The sequence below is a fragment of the Falco naumanni genome, chromosome 3 (genome assembly GCF_017639655.2).
Source record: "Falco naumanni isolate bFalNau1 chromosome 3, bFalNau1.pat, whole genome shotgun sequence".
Taxonomy (NCBI): domain Eukaryota; kingdom Metazoa; phylum Chordata; class Aves; order Falconiformes; family Falconidae; genus Falco; species Falco naumanni.
In genome coordinates, this window is record NC_054056.1 from 66,923,213 (window position 1) to 66,947,312 (window position 24,100).

General features: G+C 42.7%; 1 protein-coding gene and 1 long non-coding RNA gene across 2 annotated transcripts in view; both read right to left on the reverse strand.

Annotated features, from left to right (window-relative positions):
• The window catches only part of KCTD1 (potassium channel tetramerization domain containing 1), a 69,609-nt gene that overhangs the window by 29,322 nt on the left and 16,187 nt on the right, over nucleotides 1–24,100 (reverse strand). Inside the window, 1 exon segment of the mRNA XM_040587530.1 lies at nucleotides 6,252–6,430. Coding sequence (XP_040443464.1) covers nucleotides 6,252–6,430 — 179 coding nt within the window.
• On the reverse strand, nucleotides 11,153–19,573 carry LOC121085181. The gene is made up of 2 exons (XR_005826972.1): nucleotides 12,467–19,573; nucleotides 11,153–11,655 (listed from the first exon to the last, which is right to left on the reverse strand). It is a non-coding gene; the product is annotated as an uncharacterized LOC121085181 (long non-coding RNA).

The following is a 24,100-nucleotide window of genomic DNA, read 5'->3' on the forward strand; positions in this document are numbered from 1 at the left end:
ATCTGATCGTGCTATTTCTTTCACCTAGTCACCAGCCACAAGCAACAGCAATGACTTGCTGACCTTGCAAGTCAGACACATTACAGAACTAAGATTCAGAAAATACTCACTTCTACTGAGGCAACAGTGATGACTGACCTGTGGTGATCATTAATTGAGGCAAAATGAGGTCAATATATACCCTAAGTTCAATATACACACTTAAGAGATACAATTAATCTTGGTTCAGCCAGGACCAGAAAATACCTTTATTGCTTTTTATTGACAGATGTGTGTTACAAAGTATTTCTCTTTTCAATACCAGTTGTGTAAATTCTCTGCATTTCTTGAAATAGACATAAAGGACACTGTCACTCACAGTTGTTTCTATTTTTCTCCCAAGTTTGTATATGTGGTTACATCAGCCGAAACAACTGTAATGCCTAACTGCGTTGAGTCTGGTCCTCGTGAATCAACATTTCATTTTTTACTTTTACATACAAGTTACTGATGATTGCCAACACAATCAACTGTTTCTGTCTCAGTTACTGGCATCTACAAATATTTATGCTTAAAGATAGTAATCTTTTAAAATTTCAATCATCATCCCAAAGCATTGTACAAATTGTTTTTTTGTTAACCTTGGTAGGAAGCAACCAAAGTTCAAAGTTAAATCAGTTATCTTGGGTCACAGCACAGCAGTAAGACAGTCGGTGTATTTCCCTGTCCCAAGCCCTCCCTCACCCTTGCCACACGACCATGCAGCAATCAAATGATGAAATATAAAAGGTGAATAACTAGATAAGCAAGCCAATAGGTAATGAAGACTAAACTGAGCCTCTGCCAACCTCTTTTGCCTTTTCCTCCTCTGCCAGAACGTTAAAAAGTATTAAAAATCTGCAATCTGGATCATTCATGCTAACGCAGAAGACGAAGCTAGTATACAGCAATACTGAAAACTCCCAAGGAAGACTGCTCTTTACAACTTGCAACACAATGTTTCTTCTCAAAAAGTGCAAGCCTACTGTAGTCTAACTACTGTAGTGTCGCAGTGATTTAAGACCTACCACCTCATCAGGCTTTGATGTTGTTACTCTAGAAAGCTCACCAAATACCTCTACGGGTAGAGATGTACATTTCAGAAAAATGAATCCAAACAAGGAGAGGGGACATAAAGATACAGTTGACACCCACTCTGTTAGTCTTTCCTTAAAAAAAAAATAAAAAAAATAATAAATCCCCAAATGGTCATTAGTTAGAAAACTGTGGATTTATTTCTTTAAACAACTGGCATCACTTACAGCAGTTTGAGAGATACTATCCAAGGTGAGTACGAAACTTGCAATGGAGCTGCTCTAGTGGAGATGTTACAAAGGGAGCTCTATGCAAAGCACAGAACACCCTAATCACAACCCATCTCCTACCGAACCAGAAGTCTCCAGCATGGTGTGGCAACATGCAGAAGTTTGAACTAAGGGCCACGTTGGTGTCTTATTTTGGAACTGAGGACAGTCTGCAGACCACAAAATGCCAAAACTCTGAAACAGGTGAACAGTCCTAACCTGCCTAATTCATAGTGTGTCCTTGGAGATCTACCTACGTAACCCATGAAGGGTAAGTCTCGCTCACAAACTGTCAAAAAAAGCCAAGGACAGTCTGGGCACTGTCCTAAGTAATTCTGTGCTCTTGATACAAAGGAAACCCTTACCAACCAAAAAATATCAGTGTCCTAACTGGATCCAAGTGTGTGAAATTTAATTTCCCTGAGGGCTGAGGGCGAAGATTGGGTAAGAAAACTGGGACATGAATGGATTGGTTCATATGAAAACCTGAAACAGCCCTGGGCAGAAATCTGGAAGTATTGTGAAATACCATGTAAAAAGAATCCATCTTCATATGCAGGGAGTAACTCAAGATGTAAGATAGCAACACAGATATCTCCAAAAGGGTCCACAAAGAAGTACGAGGGTTTTAATGAAATTTTCCCATTCTATGGTGGGAATACAGGATGTGGCAATCAAATACCATGGGGTTATGCAAATATTTGTACCAGATGACTTGGACAGAACTTATTAATGATCCAGATGCTTTGAGCATATGAGATAGACGACACTGCTGATATTGCTGATATCAGAGATATCAGACAGCTGATGCTCATATGATCAAAGTTAAACATCTTCCCATTTAGTTCTGATAGTCAGTTGAGGTTGCCTTAGCCTGGTGCACAATAATTTTTGGTAGATGCCATACAGACAGCATTAAGGCTGAGAGATATAGGAATGCCGACCCCAAGCAAAGGGTTCCATCCTACTGCAAGATGATAATGCACTGCAAGAAGAAGAGTAGGCTGCTGAGGTTCAGATATCAGAACTAACAGGCCTGCGCCTCCTCTACTCATAATCATAAATGGTAAAACCTCAACCCATTTTCCTCAGACTCTCTGGTGACCATAGGGAACAATGGGACAGCATGCACGTGCCTCAGCTCTTGGGGAGAAAGGCTCCTTTAGCAGACCCTCATCTTGTATCCGTCTTCCCTGGAATAAAAAAATTGAGTTTTTTTCTGGGCAGTGGAAAGCAAACCTACTTTTTAAAATCTTCACTTGCAAAACCAAAATAAATAAAAAAAAAATAGTGCACCCAAATCTTTAACAGGTAACTGTTGGCAAGCATCATCCTGCAAATCTGGTAACTTAAACTAAAGGCTGTTGAGAAGAGGAGGTCATGACCTAGTTCAAAACAGAACAAATTCCAAAACCATAAGACTTCACAGAATAGAAATTATTTGTTTGGTCCATTCACGTGGACATATGAATAACCGTCAGTCAGCAACTCAAAATCAGGAGGAATTATCTGTATATGGGTGAATGCATCAAGGTCTACGGTCTTCGACAGCTGCACAGAAGGACACCTGCCCTCTCTTCAGGCATTTAAAGAAAATTACTATTTCTTTCAGCAGACTGACCTTACATTAGTTCTTCTTGGTAGATATACTGATTGAAATTGCCTCTTCTTGAAGCCTAAGTCTGGCAAATTGTATTATTCAGCTGCATGAGATCATGTCTGAGGCATGGTCTCATTGGTGTCTTGGAAGAACCTGAAGCCTGTTGATGACATAAAATAACACGGGATCTTCCTTGTGAAAACAGTAGCTTCTCCCTGGTCTGGAATATAACTGGGCTCCTTTGATTTCTATGCTAGCAGATTTTTAAATTAATTGGGGGAGGGAGGGGTTCAGCATTATTTCAGCTTCAGAATTTAAAATTCTAGGAATAGTCAATTCAAAGCATCTGTTAGATAAACTGCTTGTCTGTTGGGATTGCTTCACTGTGTCAGCCTTTGGCCAAAACACAGACAGGCTCTGATTCCTTCAGTCACAAGAGCATTTGAGAGAAGCTCTCAACGGTGTTTCCATAGCAAAAGGCAGGGACCCAGCATCAGTAGCCAGGCACTTTTATAGCTGCACCTAGGTTTCTTTGGAGGAATAAATAGATATGTGTCAGTAGGCACGTTACATATCAAGGCACAGACCAGGCGGAGGGATCTAACAAAAGAATTATGGGAAATGAGCCCTGCAAGCTACAAGTCTTTACCTGATATAATTTAAGGAACCCTTTTTTAAAGTACTCTTTCCAATTCCTACTCTACTGTTCAGGAAGGAGAAAATAGAGAGGTGCAAGATGAGATGCTATTAAACCCAAAAAGAGAAGAAAGAGTACACTTGCTTCAAAGCTGAGACTGCTCTATCAGGATAGGTCTCCTTCACAGCAGCAAGTCACAGTGACTCCAGAGCTGCTGGTTTGGATATCACCCTTTCAATCTCACAAAGAAAGATGACTCTGGTACCTGGCCCACAGATGAAAGGTTCATTTTAGGCTTCTAGCCCTTAGACTACATGTAATACGAGTCAGAAACCTAATGACTTTCATGTCTCAACCTGTTAGATGCTGGAGCCTGCAACCTATGCCTTGACTCATCCCTGGAGCAGTGCTCTTTCAGGCAAGATAATCAAGACCTTATTTTTCATAGACAGTACTTTGTATGGCAGTAAGCCTCAGGAGTCTTCAGCTGGCCCAAAGATATCAATGAGACCCTGCCTTAGATTTCATGTCATTCGCACACATGATATTGGCAGAAAAAGAAACATTCAAGCAATGTCGACCAAAACCTTGGCTTAATTAACAAAGTTAGACCGTAGACATGGACTGACTGGGTCAGGTCCCAAAGAACAACTTGCGTTAAGGTCCAAATATTACTGCATAATTTGTACCCAGCGCTCACCAGATATATACACATATAGATATAGATATAGATATAGATGTACACACGCGCACACACACTCTCCGCTTGGAAAAAAAATGTTAAGGTAAAAATTTCACAGACAAAATCCAAATGACTGCATCGTGATTGCCACATTATAGCTTCATGCCATTGTCTTGACATCCAAAGGAGTTTAATAATTGCTCTTTTGAAGCTGCTAATGTTAAAAAAAAACCAAACTAAAACTATCAAGTTCTGGAAGTGGCTGGGAATTCCAGGTTCTAACAGCTACGCTGGAAATATTCACTCATCAAGGGGTTCAAAAGACACTTACTGTCAGAACTGAAACACAAACGCATGTCAGAACAACTTGAAACAGAATGACTATAATTCAGAGTTTGGATTTTCTTTAAATTATGTTTGAAGAGCTTTAAAATGTTTAATTTATTAAACAGGCTTTGATACTACAGGCATAGCTTCCACTTTCAAGTGCTACAATGGCTCAATTGAACATAGAATACATTAAACTTAAATTCCACTGCCGCCATACACACTTATGAAAGACACTTTAGCATTTCTTCACTTAAAGTAATATTCTGTCCAGTGAATTTTACATGAAAACAGAAGCTGCATGTATTAATAGCAGCAGCCTCTCACACTGCATACACAGCAGTTTCAGACACCATCACTACTCCAACTACTGAAAAAAAAAGCTAAGTAATCACAACTCCTAGTAGCTGAACACAAACAGGTGCTAAAAAAAATTCCCCAAAACGATAGATTTGGTTTTCAAAGAACAGTTCAAGCTTTTCCAGAAACTTCTTCAATCTCTCCTGGCAGGCCTGTGCTTTGGCACTCCTCTATTAGTTCCCTCTGCCTGGCCTTCCTTGAGAAGGTTGTCATAAGAAAGGCCATGTGCCCAGCTCTTTCTCTTTCATACACTTTTATCTACTGTTCCCTTCCTCTAGCCCTCTCAGCTCCTAGTGTCAGAAGCACTACTCCAGTCCCACCTAAACCTACACAGGCAATGCTGCAGAGGCAGTAGCGCTAGTGAAACCATGCTTAGGACAAAATCACATCCCATGAAGTGTGCCTGGTACTCTTTGGAAGGGCAAGTCAGAGCTGCGGGATCCAGAAATCCAAAACTGCCCCCTCAAATGGTGTAAAGACCACAAAGATAACACTGCCTTACCTCTAGAGCAGGACTGGGCGGTGAAGGGCAAGGCACAGTCTAACACTGCGGACACAATCAACACCTGCTAACTGATAACCAGCTCTTAGAATTACAGCATCACTACAGTACTTATCTGTCATCACCACCATGTAATTCCTGCACACACTGTGTTCAATGCACTGTTGTTTTTCCAAAGCTGCACTCTTATTGCACCCGCTCTACATACACTATTTGCCCATGCATGCAGAAGTTTTCTAACTGCTTAATATCAGTAAGCGATCACAGTGATGAATGCTTCATTCAGAAGGTCAGAGTTAAGAGCCTAATTATTTGAAATATCCTAAGATTCTATAAAAAGTGTTCAGTTTATGCTGTCCTATATTTTGTTACATTCAACCTTGCCTTCACCTCAAGTGACATATCCGAGATTACCTGTTGACAGTACAGGAGAGCCCTTACTGCTCCAAAAGAAACAAAACAAATACCCCAACACCCCCACCTTGGGACTTAAATGCAGTATGGCTACAGTTTTTGAATGTAATAAACCACAGGATGCGCGCCCTGGCATAAACCCACAATTCTAGGTGGTAGAAAGTAAGTGCTCTTTACTATCAACTCTGGTTTAGCACATACACACAGGGATTTACAGAAGTTCCATCTGTCTGAAATATAGCGAAGCAGGGAAAGGAAACTCAGTCTAACCTCCTACAAACAAAGAAGCCTAATTTGATTTTGAAACAAAAGGAACTAAATTTATCATTCTAAGACAGCCCCAGGACGTCCAAGCATGAAATGGAAGGAGTTGCCGAAGACATGCAGAAGAAGCTTTGTAAAGTTACCTGGAATCGGGGTATTTTGTAAGCGTGGCCAAGCTGCTGGTATACATGTGCCCACCCACATCAATGTGAACTGGTGCGTTGGATTTTGTGAGCTGTGCTGGAGTGGGGATGCCTTGATTGTTCAATGGAGATGCAGGGGATCTAGTGATGAGAGGTCTTGACATATTGGGCCGACTGTCCTGTGAAGAGATAGACCTGGGTTAATGATCTCCTTAAAAACCTCACAGAAACCTAAAGTCTTGAGTCAACAGCACCATCTCACAAGCCTCAGCTTATGACTTTTATCTTAGTAAAGCACAGAAAAATATTTGGCAAGTTTTTCAAATCAATCCAGCTCTGAGAGTCTTAACTGGCTACTATTTAAATAAGTGGGGCAAAATGCAGTGATAAAAACCACAAAGTAGAAATCATGTGCAATAAAGCAAGTTCCTCCTGAACACTGCTCGTGACAGACAATCCATACCAAACAAAAAGGTCATTCTTGAATTTAAGAGCTGATAAAGGCTCTGACAGAAAGAGCTGCAGACAGAAAGCTCAAGAACAGTTCCTGTTTTCCTTAGTTAAGACGGCCCCGGGTAGACTTTCTGTTCCTTCCCAAGCCCTCCATCACTGCCGTACAGCCAGAACAGAAATACAAACCCTCAACTCCTCCATCCTGCACACTCTTCTCTCGAATTCCCAATTCACATAGCACGGAAACAGAAGCAGAAACACCTGGACTAGTCAACTGCTCATGGACTGCAGACCACTGGACATCGACAGCCTTTGAGAAAGACATTTTCCATTTAAAAGTTATACGTATGGCGACAGATGCCCCCGCGTGCCCCGCATAGGCTGCAGGTCTGAGCGACTTCCCCAGGCAGGCGAGCTCGGAGAGCAGAGCGGGAGCCGATGCTTTGCTGATGAAACCAACTTTTAGTCACAAAGGGAGAGATGTAACGCCAGCGAGCAGCAGACGCAGCCTGCGCGCGCGGTGGGTGGGGCAGGGCAGGGCGATCCGCTGGAGCCAGTAAGGCAGGCTGCATTCAAAGTGGGGGATTAAAATAGAAATGCATTTCAGAGCGGTTTTGAGACAACCCCGCTTTCGACTGAAGGAAAGCTCCACACGGGGTGGAATCTTACAGGGATGCCCTGAGAACTAAAAGCCCTTGCAAATTACCAGTTTTTACATTTAAAAGGTAAGCAAAGCAGCCAGAAGTCAGATACACTTCATCACAAAACTCTCTTTGTTCTTTCGACACGTCTTTCAGCTGCAAAAGGTAATGGATTCCTTGTAAACATCTCCACAGAGCCGGGCAGAAAACCTTACCGAAGCACAGCATGGCCGTGAAACAATGTTACCGGGTATTCGGACCAGCAAAGTCCTCCGCTGCCAAAAACATAATTTCTCCATTTTTCACGGCTGTTAAAAGACTCAAACCTTAAAGGCAACACAAGCCAGGTAAACGTCTAACTGAAATGATTTACGGGCCAATGTTGCACAATAAATCCAAGTAACATGTAACAAAAGGCATCTATAAACCACAAGGTACTTAACTAATTTTCCTTCATACACAAAAGCAAGTTTAGGTCAAATCCTGATAAAAATGAAGAGGATGAAGAAAAACATCTAGTTTAGACGTTGGGGGTGGGGAGGGTTGGGTTACTTCGTTTTCTTTTTAAGCAGAAGTTAATATAAATCTGCAGAAATACCACGCTTAATCACTACAATTGCTTGAGGAGGTGCCTGCAGCACGATGAAGACAAGTCCAGACAAAATAAGGTACACACGCTATGCAAAACTAATGTCTGCTATAAATGCTATGTGGTACAACCACCACCCAAGATGCTACTGATCTGCAGTATGAAATTTAGTAAAATAATGAAGAAAAAATTAAAAACTGTATCTGGAAAGGTGGAAGTAAGAATGCAAGGAGTGACGCAAACCAAAGGGGTGGGAAAAAATGCATTGGACGATCAGCAGGAGGACAGCAGCAGGTGTGAGGAAGGCAACACATTTCAGTGCTTAAAAGCAGACAAACACTTGGGGGGGGGGGGGGGGGGGAAATCATCAAAGAAGGCTGAGACTGAAACAAAAAAATCTGCAACTAGTATGAGACAGACACCACCTCCTCCCCTAGCCGGATCCTCTCTGGCAGAAAAACACAGCCCTGTTGCAATTTAGCACACTGCAGCACCACCGAGTCTGTAATAGTTTTTCAATTGGACACATTCTCCTGTATACTCTGCCTGGGGCTGCTCAGGAGAAAATGAACAGATTTGCAGGGTTAATATTGTAGTTAGGCTGGGACCTCATTCAGCATAGCTCTGATAGTGCTGGCTGCATGAAACGGTAGAAGAATGTGTAGTATAAACATCACTGCCAGGATGGGAGACAGGTCAAAGGACTGTGGGCATTTTACAAGGGGAAAAAAAAACAAACAAAACACAAAACCCCCCAACAAACTAAGAAAAGGGAACCAGTTTCCAAAAACGAGGTGTAACCAAGCTGCCATTTACACAGTTTACCTACTAAAACTCCCAGGAAATAAACACTTTCTAACAGAACCTTTTGCTATCTTATTTCACCTTCCTCTTTTTCAACATTTCCCCTTCAAGTTACCTGTATTCATTGTGCCTTAAGGAACGATGCCCATCTGCTCCATGTTTAGATATTAAATACAGTAATGCTAACCTTGCTCCAGCCTTAGCTCACAAAGCACATTTCCCCGGATTAAACCAATTCACTGCTGTTTTAGAGACCACTTTAAAATTAGGCAATGGTATTTCTACTGCAGTTGCCCCAGAGAAATTAAAGCAGAAATAGGATTCAGAGAACCAGGTGCTTAAAAAAACCCGTTTCTTTTATGTGTCGCAACCCACTAGCGCAGCCACAGCACAGATCACCATCCAGTGCGTATGGCATTAAGACCACTCAGACATTTAACAGATCAGAGTTAAATCACTGCGTTAGTTAAATCACTCTGTTGGTTCAGCTATGGAAAGAACAACACGGGGGCAAATAGCCTCTCTGCAGAAATACACGGCTTGTGTTGGATTATTGCAAACATGGAGGTGAACAAGCTTAGGTAAAACGTGGTCAGAACAAGGCACTGCTGGTATATTAAGCTTCTACTACCTGAAGTGATTACAAATATAATTCCTTCAAAACAATTGGAGGAAAGAAAGGAGTCATAGAAACCGAACTCAATGGGATCCAGCAAGCTATCTAGAACAGCTGACAACAAGAAGAATCAAAAAGCTCTCCAAAAGCATGGTGTGCTTGGTGTCAGGCAGGTGAGACTTGCACCCAGAGTTTATAGCTCAGCCATGGCTGTTCCCACGCAGAAGATCACAGAGGTGGCTGTCTGCCTCAGGAACCGCACCAACTTTATTCACAAGTGGGATACAAAGCACAGGCTGGATTGGCAGTGACCTTCCTACTCTGTCAACAGCCCATTTTTCACTCGGTACCTTTTCTTCTCAAACTTTTTAATATTTACCCTACAAAAAATTAAATAGGAACAGGAAATCCCAGGTTTTACAACAGTTCCTGTGCACCAAAATAATTCAAATACTCCGTAAAAAAATATCATTATTAGTATTCAATGATACTTTTTTTTCCCCCAATAACTTCTAAAAAACTCCATGAGTTCTGAGTTCCAATCAGAATGAATGCATTACTGAGATTACATACTCTAAAGTGCTAACATCTGTGCTCTAGGTAAGTTCAAGGCATTTAGGTCACATAAAACTTCAGTTTTCGTTCAGCACACAGAAACACAGCTCTGTTGGAGAAGTTCGGGGCTCCTCCACTTTGCTGCTGCTATTTGAAGGAGCCTTTCAACAACAGGCAGCTTATAGGCCTAGGTCTTCCCAGTATATCTGAACCTGCTTCTCGTTTTCTGCTCTAGGCAAGCCCTGTGGTCTTGAGTAAAGTCATTCCAGTTCCCTTCTTAAGCCAGAAACCCTGACAAAACCACGTCACTACAAGACAACCCGATCTCGCTCACAGGAGGACCAATGTTCAAGTACAAAACATCTATTTGATTCACTGGACTGTGAGGATCATTTTAGGTTGCAGGTCAAGACATTGCTGGCTAGGGTTATTACAGCCAACATCTTCCCTGCCAGCCAGTCCAGCTCAAGCAGGAGTATATATATATATATAGATATATATGCGCTACTCAGTATGCTGTAGCTCTACCCTTTGTATCAAATCCCAAACAAACCAGGTGCTCCCTGTCACTGTCCAAGCAATTATTACTGCTGAGAAACTCAAAGTTACATATTTCACACTCTCCTGGACTTTTGGGGGGGAGGTGAGGACAAGCTTGTCTTACCTAGTTGAGACATTAGAAACAATAATCATGCAGTTGTTCATTCTAAAGCATAAAATCTCTCTATTCGTTATCTTTTTTTCACAACAGAAAGCCATGAGGGAGATGTTTCTTCTCACAAAACCTTGGTGCCCAGGAACAGCTAGCAACACACCCTCATCAGCCACCTCCAGCAGAGAAGTCTCCTCTGACCACATACATCCCACTAGATGGGGCATGAATCCAAACAGTGAAAAAACTTCCGAAGTTGGAGACAAATCCCCTTCCCTTCAGTACAAAGCAGAATCACTCAAGTGTCACGGAGAGCTACGCACCCGGCTGAAATAAACAGCAGACTGATGCTTAGGGGTGCTTGCGGGATACAGGCAAGCCCAGTTCAAGTCCCTCATCCAAACCAGGAACATTAGGACTACTCTAAGGTTTGGCTCCCATAGAAGTGTCCCCATTTTGAGGATGCACTTTTTCAAAACAAACGTTTCATTAAAGATTAAAAAAATAATCACGATCATGTCTCACCACAATGCTTAAACAAGTACCCCCTGCTTTTTTCAATTCAGCAAAAACAGTCGCCACAACAAAGAGGCTGGAGAAGGTGTTTATTCCACATAAACAACACCAGTACAATACAAACAGCACTTCTGGAAGGTGCAGCAAGCAGGCAGAGGTACAGAGCTACATGTCCAGGAAGCCCAGGTGCTCGTCCTGCTGGAAGGGGAAAATCCTGGCAGCTCTATGGGCTGGTGATATCCTCACACCAAATTCTCTGGCTATGGCTGTGGTATGCTCCATCCACAGATGACACCACATTGTGCTGGCCCCTCAGAGCCCTTCAAGGTGGTTGAAGATGACCATGTGCACAACATGGAGCATGCAAGCTGCATTTTGGTCTCTTGAGACATGCGTGCCTTTGTGATGCCTTCTCTTCTCCTTTGCTCTGAAGGGCCCAGAAGCACAAAGAAGTTGCTGAGATCTTTGGCAAAAGGTCTTTACATGTGAGCACATCCATGCCCTTTCTTCTGCTTCTTCACCCATACACCGATGGCCAATATCTCTCTGAGGACATGGCGGTGCTGGTGCCACTGGGTCTGCAAAACAAAGAAATAGCACATCATTTTCCCCAGTGAAAACATGCTGATGCACTGTCATGTTTTGCCTTTCATCAATATAATCCGACTGCTCTTTCCCTTGCAGCTGCAAGCTTTAGGATTACTGACTCCAAACATTATGAATTATGTTTATAAAGGAAAACTCCAAAACAATTGTGTTTGAGTGCCATATGAGAAACAGGCCCAAAACACTATCAGCTGCAATGCAGTGCCACAGTAAGCCAAGACCCAGGGTCCTCTGAGACTCAGCAGCAGTACTACAATTATTATTTTAGACCTCTGGAGGAAAAGCTTCATTTTAAATCCTGAATGCCTGTCAATACGTGACAGAAGGACAAATAATCCTATGCAAGACAGTCAAATACAACTGAGAGCTTGAGAAGTAGGAGGGTGTTCTTGAGATGCTGAGGCAGCCAAGCACAGCAGAAGACCTACTAGTATCCCAAGCAGCTGCTAACTACACCCACCACAAGTGCCATGCTTGCAGCACTCTGCTATTTGCAGAACCACATGCAGCAACGTATTTTAGAAAGGCAGGTGCCACAAGGCTGCCTGAGAGAGGCAGAGGTACGCAGAGGGGTCCATTGTAGTCAGTTTGTAAGGTATAGGCCATCATGAAAAAGAACCTTGGCTAAAACCTGGCTGAAACCCTTTCCTGGAAGTGCCAGGAACAGTGCTAGGCTGTATTCTGTATCCTGCAATAGTCCACACACAGATCAAGACTACAAAGGTGGTAATGGACCTCCTGTCACACTAGAGTGGCTACAGCAGTGGTGATGGGAGCACTTACCTGCAGGACAATTTTAACTGCTACATCCTCCTTGGCCCACAGAGGCACTGGCCCCGGGGTGGAGCACCGATCCAGCCCCTAGAGACGGGGGTCCCTTGCTCCACATCCTGAATGTTGGCTACTCACAGCCTCCTCCTCTTCTTGATGCTGGCGCTGCTGAGCTTGTACACCCGCTCAGCGCTGCAAGTGCTGGAGAGATCGTCGCTGCATTTCCTCGGTAAAATGAGCCTTGCTGGGATTTCATCAGAGCTGATCAGGACCTAGAACAAATGCCACAGGTGCAGAGAACCAAATGCAAGGCAAGGGGTTGAAGTAAGCAAGGTATTTGTGCTGGATGGAGAGAGCTGCCTACCTGGAGATGCAGGACAGTTAAGAATGCCCTGGGACAAGAGCTTGAAGACACTTTGAGAATTCCAGTGCCCAGCAGCTGAGTCTGCAGAGCACAACTGACTTCAGCAGAACAGCATTAACCATACCTTCCTCAGAAACTGGCCACTGAGGCCATCAGAAAAATGTCTAATTACCTGGAGAAAAAGGATTTAGGGGTAAGGGAGGAGTCAAACGAGGACCTGTGCTTATACTATTACAGCAGTAAAGGTGAGTCCAAAACCTGGAATAGGTCAAGTTGACAGAGACAGGACGTATCTTCTCAAATCCTTATAAACTTCCTCTGGAGATTCCCCTAAGCCTTGAAACTGCAGACAAAAGTTTAATACCTCCCCCAAGATACCCTATAAATTTGTACTCTTTACGGGAGATTAACCCAGCCCCTTGCTTCTTTGGGTAAGCAGTGCTGAGGCCAGCCCAAATGTTTTCATTTACTACAATCAAGTCCTGCAAGTGAAGCTCTGTTCTGCACTGCTTACCCGTTTCTTGCTGTACACATCCCATCTGCTTTGGTCAAGCAAGTGGTAAATGTGGCTAACACAGGATCGGACTTAAGCCCTTAATACAAGCAGGATCTCTGGTGTATTTCCAACCCATTGCACTATTAAAAAAAAATAAAAATTCTACACATAACTCGGGGGTCCAGCCCAGATTCACTAGTCCCAAACACACACACTTCCACTAGCCACTTTGGGTTTCACAATGGAAACAGAAGACTTCTATGGTCTTCAGATGTGCTGATTCGATCCTCGCTTGGTAAAAGCAGCCATTTAGTTTACAAGCAAAACTGGATTTGAAAGCTGCTCTCAATTACTGCACAGCACACCACTGCCCACCTGACACTGTATAATCACAGGGTGTTTACCCCAGGATGCAGCAGGCAAAAACATCCCCTAACCATGCTGGAGGACGCAGTGTTTAAACGCAGGACATCAGATCAAAGGTCAACAGACCTGCTGTGCTGCTTTAATGGCATCCTACGAGAGGAGCGGACTGGATACCTGGCATTTCAGGCTACTTTCTCCACCAGAAGCTGGTCTGTTCTGCACCAGCTTCTACTCAAACTAGCAATAAAATTGATTTAGGAGTGACCAGAAGGAAGCATAACTCCTTCTGCTGCAGTCATTGTGGACACTTTAAAAAAAAAACCAACAAAAAAACCAAAAAACCAAAACCCAAAACCCTATTAAAAAGATGAGCAGTCCTTGGGAAAGCGGCTGCCAGATCTGAAGAACCTTCAGCAGTCTGGCAGCCCTGCCTACAACACTACAGCTGATACAGAAGTCTTTGCTTCTGCTGCCCCGAGGACAGTTTCATTTACTTTCTTTTAAACCTGGAAAATAGGTCACTCGTTGTCTCTTACCTCTATCAAACCTCAGGTAGCAGAGACAACATGAATTTACCTGTACTTCATAGGAAAGCAAGCACACAAAGGGAGTTTCACCTTTTGGCAAGGGACAGAGGTGACAGACCAGCTCTCCTCTGTACAAAGCTTCATTCATTCCAGCGACTGATCCAAATACCTTGGACCACTTCATCCCTGCCGCTAGACGTGTGGCCAGCCAGCACCGTTGCAGATAAATGTACCTACGTACTCTAGGGCTGCATCCAGAGTCTATACCTTCTCCCTAAAAGAAGCAGCTGCTCGGGGAGCTTCCCCAGTCCTTGGGAATCGCCCAGCACAGAGCAGCTAAGAGCTCCTGCTGCCTCCGTGAGGGATGGGGGATCTCCCAGCTCATCCCCTGCACCAGTGCAGGCAGGTGTGCAACAGCCACCTCCACCCCATGCACGTACCTGGGGTTCAGACCAGGAACAGACACGGGAAGGGATCGGGGAGCTCTGAACAATGGAATCAATCTTCCAGCTGTTCCCAGGTGGACATCTTGTAGGTTGAGACATATTAACAAGGTGATTTTTAGTCGGATTTCTCTCTCAAGTGTTGTTGCCTTTTATCCACTTCTAGGAGGCCCTCCGCACATATTTTGTAAGAGTTTTTACATAAGAAAAGGACAAGAAAAAAACACCACTCCCTCCTGAGTTTAGAAGGAAAGGACTTCTGTTTGCCAGAACCATGCTGGTACAATTTGAATGCAAAGTTAAACAAATCCTTAAAGATGGTGTCAAAATTTGAGTGGGAAAGAAACCAACTAGTTACATTCTTCTTGGACCGAGTTTGCAATTTGTCCAACAATCTTCTGGTGAGAAGCAACACCAAAAAGAAAAGCATTGCTAAAATCTGTCTGTTTTGTTTGCGAGTTAAGATCCTATCAGTAATACATGAATAAAGATTAACATCTTGAATTGCAGTCCTATCTGAAGATTTTAAAGACCCATAAGAATGCAGACTTCAGTGGGATAACTGGAAGATCATCATGAACTGTCAGAATTTGAGAAATGGTTTTTTCTTCTTTAGATTTGACTCACAAACTGAACAAAAATAAGCCTGTACTGCCTTATTTGAAGTTAATTTACACTCCAGTTTGAATAGCACCTGCCCTTGGGTATGTTCCAGAAGAACATCTACCTTTCCACAAAGGGAGGCTAACACCCATTGTAAAACTTCCAGAGGCACATTAGATGTCTGTTCCCCCCCCCAGCAATTTCACCCTTAGAAGTAGAAGGAACGCTGCCAGTTACAGCCTGTGCTGAGGAAACATGAGTTATAATTTTACCCTGGGAAAATTGCTGAACTGGGAGCTTCTGGTGTGGCATAGGTCTTGCCTTCGCAATCCAATGGTTCTTTTGATTCAGAGAGGCTTTGAAAGAGTGGTGATGAAAAACATAGCCTCTCCCTTTGAATCAGCCAGCCGCCTGCTTTCCTCTGCACTTTTAAAATTTGGTTTATTAATTTGCCTGGGAGCAGAAGAAGATAATACTGGCCCATCTAGAGAAGATGTGTTTTTGGACATATCAACAGAACATTATCTACTTCAGACTGAACACGCAAACAACCAAAAACCCACCTTTGGACTATCTGAAGAATTTTATATCTGGAATTACCTTACCAGGCTTAAGACAGACACAAGAAAGCCTCTATTAGCTCTTCCAGCCACATAAAGAGGAAAAAGGGACAAATTATAAGGGTCCAATAAAACCCTGTCTTTGAAATGCTGTAAACACAAGAGCTCTAAGCACTCTCCGGATGTTTCTTGCAGCAACCAATAATAAAATATTCTCAGACAGAATCATCATTTCGAAGACACTGTGTCCACTTAGTAATTATGAGACTAGACAATAAAACCGATAGACAGCTTCATCTATAACCTAACTGCAGAAAAAAGGCACAAAGGGGCTTTAAAGCCATACATTTGTAATTACCTAATTTATGATGAAGATGCAAACAGAACTGCAATTGACAGCTACAGTTCAGGCTGGTCCAGAATCAGAAATATGGTGTGAAAGGTGTGAAATTGTAATCTTAAATTATACATCCCTTGATCCAGTATAAATGCAACTGTGGGCAAAAAGGACTGACTTTCAGGAGACCTGCACCATTGCTGGGTTCTCCTCCTCCCTCCCATCCACCTTCCCTCTCAGCAGGACTCCCAAGCTGAACTTAGCAAAGCAACAACCCTCTCTCTCAAAAATCATCATCTACTGAAACCCCACCAGAGGGACAGAGACTGCCAAGTGGGAGGACAGCGTGAGGAAAGGGTAAAAGCTGAACTTACTGAAATGACAGGCTCTTTTGAAGACCTTGTTAAGACAGACTGCAATAGGGAGCGTTTACTCGGCTCTACCATGCTCCCATGCATTTCCAGGGCCGGCTGGGACTTTGTCTTCTCCTCTTGTAAGTCCCATTAAAATTATCAGCCTACAGATTTCATAACAAGCAGGAGAACAAAAAAGCCTGAACACTATCATGAGAAAAATCACATTATCATTAGCTATTTCAAAACACACATGGGTTACTTAACACCTCAGGACGGGCAGCATAACACCACACAGGTGCTCCCTATGCGGAGACAGGATACTGCCTCCTGCTAAAAATACACACACGAGGCAGTACGCGATGACGGGGGCCTCCCCAGAGCTCTGGAAATGGGCTATCCACATGGCGCACAGGACCTGAACCGAAAACCATCAGTGACCCAGATACTTCCTTACCCCCGCCCTGTACTAAAAAGTGTCCATCTTTGGGTTTTAAATCCCTCAGGGGAGTAGGTATGCTTTTTGGTGGCTGGTACGAAGGGGCTGAAGTCCTGAATTAAGCTAAATACAGCTGTGGTTAAATTCAAAAGGCTCCTTCAATGCAGTACCACATGAAGGTTTTTTAGTTCGTTTTACCTTTTTTCTGGTGTCTGACGTTTTCTTAAATGCTGGGAAATCTTTTAGGGATTAAGGGAGAAAAGGAACCGTGGGGGTCGATGGCAATTTTTTTCTGTTAGTGTGAAGAGCAGAATTTGAGGAAAGGAGAACACAGGAGTCTGCTCTGGAAGGCAAGAAGAGTGCTTGGCAAGACGATGACCGTATGGCACATGAACAAAGCATATTTTAGATTTGGTTCATGAGATTCCATTTTGTGTAAAAGACACTTTAGGAACCAAGGCTAAGAAATACAATTGTGATTATCAGTATTAGTGTTATTATTATTATTTTCAGACCTGTAGGGATATCTCCAAATAGTCATTGTGCCTCAGATGATAAAAACATCCATTTGGCAGCTAATTTTAGTGTTTTCTGCCCACGAGGATGGATTAACCCTGAACATATGTAACCATGTGCTTATATGCTAACAGAAGCTATCATTGCCACCACCAACCCCACGAAGCAGCAATCCACTGTCTAGTTGTAGACAGAATGACCTCTGCTAATTAGCTCAGCAAACTCTTAATTTTTTACTAGAAGGCTTTTACTTGACCCAACACCACAACAGACTACACACATAATCTTAAATTAGTGGATGAAATCTTATACAATATACATTTCTCTGGATGGCATGACCTGCTTCAAAGTCTGCTTTTGTGCTTCTCTGTTCATTACTACCATGCAAAGCACCAGTGCTTGGACAACAAAAAGACCTAAAAAATGTTTAAAGAAGCAGAAAAGACGACGTCTGTCAATCAACAAGAAACTTCTATCTCACTTTTTCTAGCTATGGGCTTTTATTACCTCTAATGTACAACACATTTCAGTAAAATTGAAAAGCAAAAAATAAAGATGCATTAAGATAAACTGATAGCATATATAGTTGTGTTATGACACCTAAACCAACAGAGAAGAGTCACATCATTAGATGATTCCGAGGGACAGCTCAAAATTAAAAAGACAAACGGCAGGTTCACAAAGAAAATGAAAGCTAAACAAAATACAGTTATTTCATTTTTAAAACATAGAGAAATGAGACAACCCAAGTCACACACTGTCACTTGCCACAGCTGGACCAACCACTATGGAATAAGCATTTAGGTATGAAATTTCTCTTTCGGTAGGCTGTTCTTTAACAGGGCTCTTGCCAAGAGGCTTGGCTAATTTAACTGTTGATGAGGCAGCAAGCTTTATATGAAATTATCCTCATTGAAAATAATACTTGAAATATTTTGTTGAGTTGGTGTGGAAGGGGCAGAAGACTTCACCTAACTAAAGCTAGAAAAAAATAAACCCACTGAGTATCTTGAGTAGTAATAACCAGTAAGACCATGCCGATAAGGGGAAACATCCTCTATAGGTCCAAACTAACTACTCTGAACTACACCTGACTTCTGCAATGGAGAAAAAACAACTTTCAAGAAGGATCAAGACTACAAGATCTGGAAGTATCTAAAAAAAACAAACAACTCTTTAAAGAGGAATTTGAGTATCAAAAGTATAAGAAGGTGAAGATGTCAGGTAGAGAAAACTATCCACTATGATGACACAGTAATTTTAAAAATCACATGCAAAAACCCCACCACATGCCAGTAGAGACCTGAAAAGTGGAAGAAAACATCACAAAAGGAGGAACAAGTAAAGGAGCAGATAAAGGGACAATCGTACACAGGGACACATCCCGAGTCTTTAAAACCAATTCCAGATAAAGTCTGGGAAGATAACATCTGCAAAGGATTTTATCTGGAACAAGGTAAATTTGAGGAGAACATCAGGAAGGTCTTAGAGCTTCTTGTCTTAACTTGGTGCTTGTCTCCTGCCCAGAGAAGCAGTGCAGGAGACCATCAGCTCCCTCTCTGGCATGGAAGGGGAGGAAAGCAGAGAGGCTGAAGCACGACCATTCCTGAAAGAGGCAAGGGAAGGCAGCAACAGAGATGCAAAGCACATATTGGGAATGGGAAACTGAAGCATCCCCTGTTGAAACCACAAAGCTCTGCAAGAAAAAGGGCAGACAGAAGAAGAAGGCAGCATTTAATCTAAAAGAGTGGGGAGAAGGGTTGTGAAATTAAAAAAAAAAAACCCAACACAAAACAACAAACATTTAAGATGACAGGCTTTGGTCTCCCCTCTGGGTCAAGTACTCAAAAAGCTTGCCTTCAGGAACAGATGACTTGTAATGTCAGAAATAAAAAAGCATTTGAAACAAACAGGAAAGGTTTTGAGGATCTTATGGTGATCATCTAGTAGAAGGTAGCAGATATTTGCTTCAGCAACAATTCCTGAATTACAGATTTGTCTCATGGCAGCCATCTTCCATGCCATTACAGACACACTCGACTGAGTGATTTCTGCTGGATACCGCTCTGGAGTTGAAGAACCAAATGGGAATAGTTTGGGAACAGAAGGGGTGGAGTGGAGGGATGCATGGCAAGATCATTTTGTTTTTCAATAGAAACACTAAACCCCGTGATTTCCACCTGTGCTGCCCTGCACAACGACAGAGCTTCAATCCAGAAGACAAGAGGTGAGGGTATGTGTGCGCCTTATTCCACATATTTGACAAGCAGTGTGGAATGAGGTGTGGCAAGAGGAATTTGTAACTCCAGCCCTGGTCAGGAAAGGTGGCTGGACGCCAACCACGCCATGAAGGTCTTGTCATCTAAACTGCAAGTAAAGTCGTGAGGATCCTGACACTTTCTCATATTGAAGTGTGCCACAGATACAGAAGAAAGAAATTACATTGCAGCCACAGGGTTTGATAGCCACAGGAATCTCACCTGCCACACACTTGCTGTAACAAAACCTCTTAACCCATCTCACGGTGAATGAGCCTTATGAAATGGTCAGCACCAAGTCGCCTCACCGAGAACAATACACTCTTGCTGACAGCAACTTTACTTGACCAGAAGCAAATCCGGAAGTTTCTCGGAGGCTGACGCTGTGGTAACTGGTGGAAAGCGTCTAGTAATAAGGATGGAGGTTCACCTAGTAGGGACACAATGAAGCAAACCAGGAGATTCATCTGGGACTAAGAAACCCAGAAGAAATCTGAATGCATGGCTCACCTTAAGTAGTAACAGTTACATCAGAAATGGTTTTAAACACAAAAAAGGAACTGAAGACAACCAGATAAACTCCAATACTCATGTGCAAATGAGAATCAATGATGATGATTGATTTTATAAAGGGTCTAACAATACAGTGCAAACTAATTCATCCCATCTGAAGCCTGGCAGCATTTGGTATATTTAATTTAAAAAAAAAAAAAAAAAAAAAAACAACAACCTGAGTGCATTTTTTTCTTCTTCCCTTTCTTCTGGCTCTTTTGCCCTGCTGACGCTTGTTTGCATTATGTCTATTTTGAGCTAAATTAAATAGGAGAAGCAGAGTTTTGATTCAGTAGTAGCAATAAATGGGGTTAGCCTGGCATTGATCTGTGTAAAGGGGCCAAAGCTAGGACTGCCAGAAGCAAAACATGGTCAGTGAACTCTACAGCACCAAGAGTGACCCTGCAGCTGAATTGAATTCCTAGCCCTGATTACAACAGAAAGAGACTTGCTTTCCTGAACAAAGAGTATTTCAGGCAGCAGATTAGCAAAAGAAAGTCTACTTAACAGCAGACGGAGGAAAAGAATCAAAAATAAGAACCACAGCACACTTCAGAGGATTTTAGAAAGCTTCTGAACAGTGCAAACCAAATGCCTGCCTCATTTCTCATAAGCCAGAATTTGGTCCAAATGCTGAAGAAACAGTATTTTTCTTTTGCATCTCAGTTAAATAGCTTCAGTTAGTAAGCGTGCAGCACGGAAGATGAGCCAAAAACATGTTAAGGATAGAACGCTGAAAAAGTTACCTTGCAGACTAAGGACATTTGTCTTACAATCCTACAGGAGAGGAAATCATGTTTACTGTAAGAGGAAAGGCTCCTTTTATAAATCATGCTTAAAATTCAGCCAGCAAATTTATACAGAAGGAGAATTTCACAATCCTTAGGAAACACAGATCAAATTCACTTGCTCTCTGGATGTTTGTACTGTTGTGCAATGCAAAACAGCGAGAGCACAGCAGTAAATCTAGCCTCATGACTACCGAGTTTAATTGCAGTGTATCTACAATGGAGAACAAAGTGCCTCTTATTCCTGCTGCACTGTGAGCCCACTGGATCTCAGGCCAAGCAGGGCTGGTTCAGGCCAGCATTTGGAGAGAGGCCGGCAGAGCACTGGAATGGGCTGCTCCGAGGCCGAGGGGGGCTCGCACCTCGCTCCCAGTGAGGCCACTTCACCCAGTAGGAGCACACAAGGTGTTGGGTGCTCACAGACTGCCAGCACCTTCAACCACTGCTCCCACCGCTTTGGCAGGTCCGTCGGCTCTTCACAAGTCCTATAGTCAGCAAGAAGCTGTCTTGAAGCGCAGCCTTGTCAAGCAATCTGAGGCTGCTGGGCAGCAATGCTTCCTATCCTAATTTTTTTAATCTGGGATGTTTGGGTGGCACCGGGCTGCGTGTCCAAGGCTCACCCTTGCTGGAAACCCTGGGACAGACCAGTCACCCAGCGGTGCAGCCCCACTCCTTGTGCTGGCTTTGCCAGGAGCACCGGGGACCTCAGCCCCCCCGAGCAGAGAGAGAAAAACAGAAAATCACTCATCATCACTGCTTCAACTTTTAACCCATTCCTTTTCCACATTTTACAAGAAATGCTCATTAACGTGTTTCCCTAAAAACAAGGATCACAAAATACTGAGCCAAGCCAAATCCTGACGAACAAGCCCTCAAAGGCCTTCAGCCCATTCTTCCTCCTGCAAAGTCCCACAATGGATTTTTGCTTGCTGCTTTACCAAGTAGCAAGGGACAAGGTGGGGACCCATAGGGGAAAGGGAGGCGATTTTAAAGAGTCTGTTGGAGTACTGACAGCCTGCAAAAATTGTCAGAAATCTGCAAGACAGCACCCTGTTTTTTTAACGCCACTCATTTGGCTTGCCACTCTTATTATGGGTTGATTCCACTCTTCACTTGAGTTTTGTGGTGGCTGCAGCGTTGAACACAGGACATGTGGTTGTCACAACTAGGAACTTGCTGACTGATTTATGGGAACTTACAAACCCACAAAACCAAAAGATATTTGTTATTCACTTACATTCTGAATGTTCCTTTCACCTCTCATTGAATAAATCTCAGGCAAGTGAAAGTTTATTTCTATTAAAGATTCTGTTTCCCTTCTGTAGAAGGGAGCCTAAGCGTAATATACCTTTGCTATGGAAATCACCCCACAATACCTGCCCTCCCCGAACAGCCCAAGGTCAATAGACTTACATTGGTAACAACATCTTGAAATTAGACTGTCATTTTAACATTTAGCGGGCAGAGACAAGAACAACAGCCTAAGCTTTAAATACATTATGATACCTGCCTGACCGTTCCCTTTAAATGAGGACAGCTGAGGGCTCAGACTCACCACCATGCAGCAAATAGCTGTGCCATTTAGGACTGCTCTTTTTTAACCACTCCTCTCCCCAAGGCTACCACCCTCATTGCAGAGCTGGCAGAACAGACCATATGCCCATGCCTTCTGTGTTCCAATGTGCAGACTAAACATGGCAACTCAAACTGCTGGTGAGGAGGACAGCACCCAAAAATTAATTATCCCTTGACCAAGGTTTGCTGCAGCTGCTGAAGCATAGGCACATGGTACCTTTTGCTGACTCTGCAAGGGAGCAAAAGCCTTCTGCAAAGGAGGCGGACAGCTGAGGGCAGTAACATCAAGCAGAGATTTGCCAGGGCTTGTCTGTCAGAGGACAATGTCTTGCATTTTAACCATTTTGGCACATTCCACATTTGGTATTTTCAGGAGCTTTCTAGGATGTTTATGAAACAACTGCAAGGTAGGCAACAAAATTGATGGTGGCACAAAGAATGCCTTCCCACATTCCTCTCCCATACTCTACCATCAAAATAAATGAAGATGTAGTTTATGTTTCTGTAATTACAGCTTGTTAAAAGGAGAACAGGTTGTTAAGTTATGGTAAGAAGTCCGTGAGCCCGTACCCTGCTTTGAATACCACAGCGATGCAGATTTTACCAAATAAAAAGACCAGTCAAAACACTACTCAGAAGGAATCCATGCTCTGATATCCTACAGCGTGAAACTATCTACCTTTAAACTAGTCCCACTTATCAAATCAATCAATTGGAAATTGTTCTTAGGAGAGCTATTGTAATGCAGGTGACATGCAGAACACTGTCAAGTTTCAGTTGTTTAATATTAAATAATGAAAGGGTAATATTACACATTTCATTTATTACATTTTCTACCATACATCTACCATACGTCTCCTGCTTTTTAATCCTGCATTTCCACCATTACATACTTAGAGTATTTATACAGCCTTGTAAAACTCCCAACACAAAAGAATAAGCAACAAGAACTTTTCCCCATACATTACTTACCAACTTAATTATGTAATGTAATGTGAAAGGTTTATGCGCACCAGCTGGATCTCATTACAGCTAAGTTTCTGTCTTTTTAAAGTGTACTTTATCTGGAATATTGAAGTTACTGTGAATTTCACTTAAAAATGTGTCGAGCTGGCATACGCACAAGTTTATACTGCAGGATGCTAACTCATTAAATAGGTTCACAACCAGTCCAGTTTGTGTACACTTATTTCTGAAGTTTAAAATGCATCAGCTAAATTTAAATATTTAAATATCTGAAGCCAACTATGGATTATTAACTGAACACCTCAGCCTACTTCAGTTTTCCCCTCCTAAGCATCACAGTAACTGGAGGGATGCTACTCCTTGTACAATAAGAAAACTAGCAAGAAAGGAACAGTTTCAAGAGAGCGTTGGTACAACCTCCCTAATGATCAGTGCCAAGACTGAGGAGCTTTATATACCAACATCCATCTAAAAAGCAGGAGTTTCAGAGCTGCGAAGAATTC